The sequence below is a fragment of the Sinocyclocheilus rhinocerous genome, unplaced genomic scaffold, assembly GCF_001515625.1.
Source record: "Sinocyclocheilus rhinocerous isolate Xijiao unplaced genomic scaffold, SAMN03320098_v1.1 scaffold881, whole genome shotgun sequence".
Taxonomy (NCBI): Eukaryota; Metazoa; Chordata; class Actinopteri; order Cypriniformes; family Cyprinidae; genus Sinocyclocheilus; species Sinocyclocheilus rhinocerous.
In genome coordinates this window covers 523,451-533,889 of record NW_015624586.1, presented here as the reverse complement: position 1 = coordinate 533,889, position 10,439 = coordinate 523,451, and the positions used below count along the sequence as shown (strand labels likewise).

General features: G+C 40.8%; 1 protein-coding gene across 1 annotated transcript in view; it reads left to right on the top strand.

The window, feature by feature from the left end:
• The window catches only part of LOC107745008 (NACHT, LRR and PYD domains-containing protein 3-like), a 35,174-nt gene extending 25,035 nt beyond the window's left edge, over positions 1 to 10,139 (top strand). The window contains exons 6-8 of the mRNA XM_016558847.1: positions 2,337 to 2,507; positions 9,044 to 9,222; positions 9,854 to 10,139. Coding sequence (XP_016414333.1) covers positions 2,337 to 2,507; positions 9,044 to 9,222; positions 9,854 to 9,855 — 352 coding nt within the window. The 3' untranslated portion in view covers positions 9,856 to 10,139. The remainder of the gene's footprint in view (positions 1 to 2,336; positions 2,508 to 9,043; positions 9,223 to 9,853) is intronic.
• The last annotated feature ends 300 nt before the right edge of the window (positions 10,140 to 10,439 follow it).

Below are 10,439 nucleotides of genomic sequence, written 5' to 3'. Positions count from 1 at the left end.
CACGCTTGAGGTATTCGGCCAATCACAACGCACTGGATAGCTGGCCAATCTCAAAAACTTTAAACCGCATAAACACATTTCATTACACCAAATACACAAAATAATGTTCTTTTTAGCAGCATCATATGACCCCTGTAACATGATCTCTGGAGCTGTCAAAAGTCCACCAAATGATGCATAATAGACTTGTGCCGGTATTCAGTAATGCGATATCACGATTATGACCATGCACTATATACTTATCGTGGGTACTTCAAAATGCCGTAAATAATTATTTATTACAAATTATTCAGATTTGTGAATGCATTTTAAGAATAGCCTACTTTTCCCATCAACTGGTTAAAATGTACAATGCCGCTGTATGCTGCGTCAAAGATGCATGTGCACTCTCATGTAAATAAGCCCAACTTGGATGAGAAGTGCATGGCGGAACGAGTGAAGGAGACGTGCTGATGAAAATGCACATTCACTCTCTGACAGCAGATTGCGCTGTTGGAACAGCAGAAATGCAGCCGTTACCCCGGTAACCCCGTAAACAAAGCAGCTGCTACTTTCAGTTTCTGAATAAGATTTAACAGCCATTCTGATATTTGTATTAGTAATGCTGTTCATCACAGCACCAAATACTTAAATACTTAGGCTTAATAGGCAATTTATGTTCAAACTTTTTTACACTTTAATTGAATCTGGACTACAACATGCTCTTGATATTGTTTGAAAATGTTTTGATTCTTTATTGTTCAACCACACATTACATTAGGCTCCATTATTTAAAGGTGCAGTAGGAGATCTTGGAAAATGCTAACTTTAGCCTGATAGCACTGAAAGCGAATGTCCCACCCTTCCTGCAATCGCTGTCCAAAGCCACGCCCCCTGAACGCATATACGCTCACAGACCAGCAGACCAGAGACAACATTACTACAATCGGCTACATCCGCGTTTCCCGAAGTGAAGCAAACTTCAACGGATTTCCCCTGCTCAGGGAGTAGGGAGCAATGAACACTGTGTAGGGATCATATCGATCGGAACACAGTTCATGCACATCACTCACTTCTAACGAGCTGGAACGAGGACTAGATTAACCGTTGGGCTACATCATGTGTCATTCACCGGTGAGAAAACTTCAAAAGTACTACAATACCAGGAAGGAGGATCGGGTTCTTGATGTTTGTCTGCCACTTTCGCTCTGTCTGCACGAACCTGGTGCGCAGAGGTTTTTAGTTTAAAAAAAGTATACTAATAGCACACTTGAATAAACTTTTTCGTAAGGGTGAGCGTTTTGATTGAACAAACATTTCTTGATCCTATGACTTCCACAGAATATATAAATACAGACAAATACATTTAGACCACTTAACTTAATGATTGTTATCGGGATGTGAAGAGACTTTCAACCAGCATAACAAAAATTGTTTTCTGAAGACAATCACCTATTGCACCTTTAATATTAGTAATACGCAGCATGCACGATACAAGGTAGTGGTCAGTAACATCATCACTTTGAGGTACAATATTAATATCAGAAAGATTGATTCCATGTGATATAATTAAATCTAGCGTATGATTAAAATGATGTGTGGACCCGGTTATGTTTTGTTTGACCCTTAAGTTGATAGTTGAAGTCTGTAAACGCAAGTCCTAATGCATAATTTGTATTAGCAACATAAATGTTAAAGTCTCTGACAATTAGCACGTTATCAAAATTAACCAATAAGTCTGAGAGGAAAACTGCTAATTCTTTTAGGAAATCTGCGTACGGCCCTGGTGGTCTATTCAGAGTACTGTGACATTTAATACCTCAGTCCAATGATCCATCAAACATTGATTTGTGCTTTAAGTTTGTACTTGATCTTTAATAACTGATTCACAGCTAAACTGATTTGATCTGAGAGAGTGAAGAGTGTGTCATTGTACTCTACAGGTTGAATACTTGTGGCATCACAGATGAAGGTTGTGCTGCTCTGGCTTCAGCTCTGAGATCAAACCCCTCACACTTCAAAGAACTGGATCTGTCTGTGAATGAACTAGAAGATTTTAGTATGAATCTGCTGTCCTCTGTACTGGAGGATCCTCACTGTAAACTGGAGAAACTTAGGTAAGATTTAGCATAAAATAGAGATATAGTGCATACAAGAAATATTATGTATCCTGCTTGAATGAGACTTTGGGTGTTTTATCATCATGTGTTGTGTTCTGTGACAATTTAGACCTCAGTCCAATGATCCATCAAACATATTGATTTGTGCTTTATGTTTGTACTTTCTCTTTAATGATGGATTCACAGCTAAACTGATCTGATCTGAGAGAGTGAAGAGTGTGTCATTGTTCTCTACAGGTTGTATAATTGTGGCATCACAGATGAAGGTTGTGCTGCTCTGGCTTCAGCTCTGAGATCAAACCCCTCACACCTGAGAGAACTGAATCTGTCTGGGAATAAACTAGGAGATTCAGTGAAACTGCTTTCTGATGTACTACAGAATCCTCACTGTAAACTGGAGAAACTGAGGTAAGATCATATTATTATATGACTTACACATTATGCACATTTAAAGTAAATATGAAGTGTTCAGCCTTAGCTTTTTAGTATTAAAATAAACAGCATTGCAAAAGCCATTTGTTCTGATTTTCACTGTAGTTTATATATAGATGATATCTGCATTTGTTACAGAAGCAAGTACATGAAAACCATCAACTACCAAATACCATAAAATCCAACTGAAGATAAACAAAATACAATCTTGGTCAACACAGAACGGTTTCAAGTTCTCACAAACAAAAACTGTCTGTATGCATTTCTGTCAACTTCATTCCTTGCACAATGAACACTCAGGTTACTGACATAACCTCGGTTCACTGAGATTAGGGGAACGAGCGTTGCGTAACACGCATTGGGCAAAACTTCTGTTTTACTCTGTACTGAAGCCTGATTTGTTCACGTTTGTGTAGCTGCACAAACCAATGGCGCTTTAGCCCTCCAGAATGGGCGGAGCCAACCACTATATAAGTCGGCTCAGAGCGCCATTCATTAGATCATTCGACTGAAGCGACAGTCATCGATTCGCGTGCAGCTTATGGCGCGGAAAGTGACATATTTATTTCAGGGAATCTAAGTTACGTCAGCATCCAATCACGAAATTTTTGAGCAGATACAGAACAATCTGTCCTGCGAGCCCAATCTCGGAGCACTAGACAAGGACTCCCAAGAACATGAGCACACTGTGCTACAAGCTAGTAGCTGATAAGCACAAATATAACCAACTTCACCCAAGGGGGAAGAATGGCGGTCTAAACAGAGAGAATCCGTGCCTGTAGTGCAGGGACATCCAAATGTAAAATCTGGCATATGTGGACGGCGACGACCAGCCAGCGGCCGCACAAATCTCACCAATATAGATCCCGCTGGACCATGCCCAGGAGGAGGCCATCCCCTTTGTGGAGTGGGCCCTCACACCTATAGGGCATTGTAAGCCTTCTGAGGTGTAAGCCAAGGCAATCACATGTACAATCCAGTGAGAGAGTAGCTGCTTTGTAGCCAGCAGTCCCTTTTGGCGGCCTGCAAAGCAAACAAAGAGCTGCTCTGACTGCCTAAACAGGCTAGAGTGCTCTAAATACACTCTCAGTGACCTCACTGGACAGAGCCAGTTAGTACCCTGCTCACCATCTGTAACGGAGAGCTCCAACAGGGTGATCACCTGTGCTCTGAACGGAGTCGAGAGCACTATAGGAACATAGCCATGTCTTGGTTTCAGGGCGACCTTACACTCGTTAGGTCCAAACTCAAGACATGAAGCACTAACTGACAGCCCTTGCAAGTCACCCACTCGCTTAACCGACGCTAAGGCTAGGAGGAGGGCCGTTTTAAGCAATAGGGGCCGCAATTTGGCCAAAGATTTGGGCGGGGAGATGTATCTAGTCCGAAGCTGTCAATGATAATAATCATTGGTAACAGCATTCTCTTTTAATCTGCCTAAAAAGATCGATCCACTCATTAGATGAGGTGTGCTGATAATCCAGACAGGCGACGCCCTCACTGCCCTTCTGCATCCTGCAGGATTTACCGCACGAGCCACACTCACGGAGCGACATTTGAAACAATGTTGCTAGGAAATTTGCTTAGAAATTTGCTCTTTTAAGTGCCGGATGGCCACAGGGGAAAGCTTCTCGCTTTTTCCTCTGCCGGGGCTCTTCTATGGCGGCGAGCTGCAGGCTGAGCTTCTTCCTTCTTTTTCGAAGAGATGATCCTCGTCGCTGAAGGAGAATGATCTGATGAATGGCGTTCCGAGCCGACTTAGATAGTGGTCGCCTCCGCCCTTTCAGGTGGGCTAAAGCGCCATTGGTTTGTGCAGCTACAAAAAAGTGAACAAATCAGGCTTCAGTACAGAGTAAAACAGGAGTTTTCCCCAATGCGTGTTACGCAACGGGAGAGACCGTTCGAAAGGGAACTAGGGATGCTCTATTCTGTCTTTTTTGCCTCGGGTGTCCTTCACGCTTAATGCAGGCAGTATCTAAAGAGTGACTTACTCAGACTTTTTATACTACTTTTTGGGAAACTCCAATTCAATATCAGTCTCTGTGACTCATGCCCAATTGCCGGATGCCCTTCCATCTTCTCCTACGCTGTCATCTTCTTTTAGCACTCTTCTTCTTCTTTGCTGTAGTCTTGTCTGTTTTACCTCCGCTTGTGGTTTTAAACCTCCTCTGCACCCCTGTGTACCCTCTCAGTAACCTTTGTGGTTAGTTGCAAACATTAAGTTCATGAATTTAATTTTTGCACCTGTTCCACAGCATAAACACAGGAAGTCATGCACATTTATCTAAGCTCTACATCAATGTAATTTAAAGCATTTTAGGTACTTTCATATTCAAGCATATTGCATCAATTTAAAAGCAAGCAAAATAAAATAACATTGAAACTGGTAAATAGCAATATCAATATCCAAGACACGTCCAATACCGATTCCGACACCTATGGTTCAGTATTGGCCGATACAGATCCCGATCCGATACCAGTGCAGTTTTTTTCAGTGTAGAATTTTAATATCTCTGTATGTGGAACTGATAATCATTTTTGTACAATCAACTAAATACAGGCTAATTCATTATAAAGAAAAAAATATATATTATCTATGACAAAAATATATTATAAACTAGGTTAGTGGACAATTCAGCATCAAAAGTTATTCTAGACATATTCACAGACTTGAATATGTTTGCATTATGAGAGAGTTTCAAGAATTATGAACAGGCTATTTTGCCATTAAAAATGTGATCCATGTATTCCATATTCTTGAATAAAAGTCTCATAAACAGTTAAAAAAAGTTATCACAAAACACATTTAACACGCTTTTAAAGCAGAGTGCACAACTAATTCACAATCTCTATTGAGTTTAACACATTTCTATTCAGTTAATTCTGTCATTAATTACTCACACTCATGTCGTTCCAAACCCGTAGAACCTTCGTTCATCTTCGGAACACAAATTGAGATATTTTTGATGAAATCCGAGAGCTCTGTGAACCCTCCATAGACAGCAACACAACTGAAATGTTCCCAGACCCAGAAATGTAGCTTAGCTCAGGGTTCAACCGTAATTTTACAAAGCTACGAGAATACTTTTTGTGCACAAAGAGAACAAAAATAACGACTTTATTCAACAATTCTTCTCCTCCTCAACCTGTGTGCAGCGGCGTGCCGCCATTGGGGAAAGAGTATCACGACGCACGCACTTGCTTCCGCTTCATGCATGCACGTAATTTGTGTTCCGAAGATGAACGAAGGTTCTACGGGTTTGGAACGACATGAGTGTGAGTAATTAATGACAGAATTAACTGAATAGAAATGTGTTAAACTCAATAGAGATTGTGAATTAGTTGTGCACTCTGCTTTAAAAGCGTGTTAAATGTGTTTTGTGATAACTTTTTTTAACTGTTTATGAGACTTTTATTCAAGAATATGGAATACATGGATCACATTTTTAATGGCAAAATAGCCTGTTCATAATTCTTGAAACTCTCTCATAATGCAAACATATTCAAGTCTGTGAATATGTCTAGAATAACTTTTGATGCTGAATTGTCCACTAACCTAGTTTATAATATATTTTTGTCATAGATAATATATATTTTTTTCTTTATAATGAATTAGCCTGTATTTAGTTGATTGTACAAAAATGATTATCAGTTCCACATACAGAGATATTAAAATTCTACACTGAAAAAAACTGCACTGGTATCGGATCGGGATCTGTATCGGCCAATACTGAACCATAGGTGTCGGAATCGGTATTGGACGTGTCTTGGATATTGATATTGCTATTTACCAGTTTCAATGTTATTTTATTTTGCTTGCTTTTAAATTGATGCAATATGCTTGAATATGAAAGTACCTAAAATGCTTTAAATTACATTGATGTAGAGCTTAGATAAATGTGCATGACTTCCTGTGTTTATGCTGTGGAACAGGTGCAAAAATTAAATTCATGAACTTAATGTTTGCAACTAACCACAAAGGTTACTGAGAGGGTACACAGGGGTGCAGAGGAGGTTTAAAACCACAAGCGGAGGTAAAACAGACAAGACTACAGCAAAGAAGAAGAAGAGTGCTAAAAGAAGATGACAGCGTAGGAGAAGATGGAAGGGCATCCGGCAATTGGGCATGAGTCACAGAGACTGATATTGAATTGGAGTTTCCCAAAAAGTAGTATAAAAAGTCTGAGTAAGTCACTCTTTAGATACTGCCTGCATTAAGCGTGAAGGACACCCGAGGCAAAAAAGACAGAATAGAGCATCCCTAGTTCCCTTTCGAACGGTCTCTCCCGTTGCGTAACACGCATTGGGGAAAACTCCTGTTTTACTCTGTACTGAAGCCTGATTTGTTCACTTTTTTGTAGCTGCACAAACCAATGGCGCTTTAGCCCACCTGAAAGGGCGGAGGCGACCACTATCTAAGTCGGCTCGGAACGCCATTCATCAGATCATTCTCCTTCAGCGACGAGGATCATCTCTTCGAAAAAGAAGGAAGAAGCTCAGCCTGCAGCTCGCCGCCATAGAAGAGCCCCGGCAGAGGAAAAAGCGAGAAGCTTTCCCCTGTGGCCATCCGGCACTTAAAAGAGCAAATTTCTAAGCAAATTTCCTAGCAACATTGTTTCAAATGTCGCTCCGTGAGTGTGGCTCGTGCGGTAAATCCTGCAGGATGCAGAAGGGCAGTGAGGGCGTCGCCTGTCTGGATTATCAGCACACCTCATCTAATGAGTGGATCGATCTTTTTAGGCAGATTAAAAGAGAATGCTGTTACCAATGATTATTATCATTGACAGCTTCGGACTAGATACATCTCCCCGCCCAAATCTTTGGCCAAATTGCGGCCCCTATTGCTTAAAACGGCCCTCCTCCTAGCCTTAGCGTCGGTTAAGCGAGTGGGTGACTTGCAAGGGCTGTCAGTTAGTGCTTCATGTCTTGAGTTTGGACCTAACGAGTGTAAGGTCGCCCTGAAACCAAGACATGGCTATGTTCCTATAGTGCTCTCGACTCCGTTCAGAGCACAGGTGATCACCCTGTTGGAGCTCTCCGTTACAGATGGTGAGCAGGGTACTAACTGGCTCTGTCCAGTGAGGTCACTGAGAGTGTATTTAGAGCACTCTAGCCTGTTTAGGCAGTCAGAGCAGCTCTTTGTTTGCTTTGCAGGCCGCCAAAAGGGACTGCTGGCTACAAAGCAGCTACTCTCTCACTGGATTGTACATGTGATTGCCTTGGCTTACACCTCAGAAGGCTTACAATGCCCTATAGGTCTGAGGGCCCACTCCACAAAGGGGATGGCCTCCTCCTGGGCATGGTCCAGCGGGATCTATATTGGTGAGATTTGTGCGGCCGCTGGCTGGTCGTCGCCGTCCACATATGCCAGATTTTACATTTGGATGTCCCTGCACTACAGGCACGGATTCTCTCTGTTTAGACCGCCATTCTTCCCCCTTGGGTGAAGTTGGTTATATTTGTGCTTATCAGCTACTAGCTTGTAGCACAGTGTGCTCATGTTCTTGGGAGTCCTTGTCTAGTGCTCCGAGATTGGGCTCGCAGGACAGATTGTTCTGTATCTGCTCAAAAATTTCGTGATTGGATGCTGACGTAACTTAGATTCCCTGAAATAAATATGTCACTTTCCGCGCCATAAGCTGCACGCGAATCGATGACTGTCGCTTCAGTCGAATGATCTAATGAATGGCGCTCTGAGCCGACTTATATAGTGGTTGGCTCCGCCCATTCTGGAGGGCTAAAGCGCCATTGGTTTGTGCAGCTACACAAACGTGAACAAATCAGGCTTCAGTACAGAGTAAAACAGAAGTTTTGCCCAATGCGTGTTACGCAACGCTCGTTCCCCTAATCTCAGTGAACCGAGGTTATGTCAGTAACCTGAGTGTTCATTGTGCAAGGAATGAAGTTGACAGAAATGCATACAGACAGTTTTTGTTTGTGAGAACTTGAAACCGTTCTGTGTTGACCAAGATTGTATTTTGTTTATCTTCAGTTGGATTTTATGGTATTTGGTAGTTGATGGTTTTCATGTACTTGCTTCTGTAACAAATGCAGATATCATCTATATATAAACTACAGTGAAAATCAGAACAAATGGCTTTTGCAATGCTGTTTATTTTAATACTAAAAAGCTAAGGCTGAACACTTCATATTTACTTTAAATGTGCATAATGTGTAAGTCATATAATAATATGATCTTACCTCAGTTTCTCCAGTTTACAGTGAGGATTCTGTAGTACATCAGAAAGCAGTTTCACTGAATCTCCTAGTTTATTCCCAGACAGATTCAGTTCTCTCAGGTGTGAGGGGTTTGATGTGTGTCTGTTCAGTCCTGAAGCACATGACAGTTTCAAACGGCAGCATTGAGCATCAACATGCATAAATCTCATTCTATCAGCAGCAGTTTGTGGCAGTGCTTGTCATTATATCTCCTTTCCTGCTCTGAGACCAGAGTCAATAACAAACTACAGACACTTCAACTACAATTCACATTGTGTCATTGTTCTCTACAGGTTGTATAATTGTGGCATCAGAGATGAAGGTTGTGCTGCTTTGGTTTCAGCTCTGAGATCAAACCCCTCACCCCTGAGAGAATTGGATCTGTCTGGAAATAAACTACGAAAATCTGAAGTGAAGTTACTCTCTGATCTGAAGGATGATCCATATTACAAACTGGAGACATTATACTATTGTGAGTGTTTGTTTATTTAAAGTTTCTAAATTGAGTAACAGACCTCCTGTGTGTGGAATTGGAGAATATAAGATGATAATTCAGCTTCACTTTAGTCTCTGTACTTTAAACGGTTTAATTCTGCGATATGACTGATTTATGACTATTTAAAAAGTTTAATCTCTTACGGAGTCTCTAAGTGATAGTAGGGTAACACTTTATTTCGATAGTCCACTTTAGACATTCTATTAACAGCAAGTAACTTTGCAACTACATGTCAACTAGCAGTTAGTAGAGTATTAGTAGACTGTCTGTTTAATATCTTCTAACACTTTCTTTGTCAACTTATTCTACTAAACCTAAACCTACCCTAACAGCCTACTCTGAGAGTTAGTAAACATGTAGTTGCAAATTAATGAGAATTACAAAGTTACTTATAGTTAGTAGAATGTCTAAAGTGGACTATCGAAATAAAGTGTAACCGATAGTAGTGGTTGAATATTTACTGTTATTAATCTATGATCAGTTGTTCGTTCATATCTCTGGCTGAAATATGAATATACTGTGTTTTTTCTGAAATGGATCTGCTGATGTAATGTGGCAGCAGTAATGTCTCATACTCATATGTGACTGTCTGTGTGTTTTATTGTAGGACTCTCTGTATTTAGACATCAGTCCAGTTTCCTCAGGATGAGCTGATGGTGAATAAGGAGCCGCTACAGAGACGTCACAGTCACACAATCAACAGAGACTGCGTGATTGGGACCCCATAAAATTATGTTAAAAAAGGATGTTCATTTGGGGTTCATTTTTCTGACCGACTCACAACGCTCGTTAACCAATCATTGACTGTTAACCGACAAAATTAGAATGTTCAATTAAATTTAAATTAAATTGGAATGGATAAGTTTATGTGAACCATCAAAAGACCCATTAAAGTGAACCCTTTACAGTTTCTATTAATGTCTTATTCTTATCTGTAAAACAGCTCTTCAATTTTTCCTAATTTCCAGGTTTTTCTTGGCATGTTGACGTCTCTTGTGAGAATAATGCCACCTGTTTTCAAATCAGTGAGTTTGTGCAGACTTCAGGTCTAGCAGATGGTCTTTTCTCCAGTCATTCCACAGGTTGGTCATGAGCCAGTTTCTCTATCTCCACCTCCTTGTCATCTCCTCTTTACGCACAGTGGTCTGATCAGAGTCTGCTGGGAATAGTTTTGGTGGCAGTGAAGTTAGTCG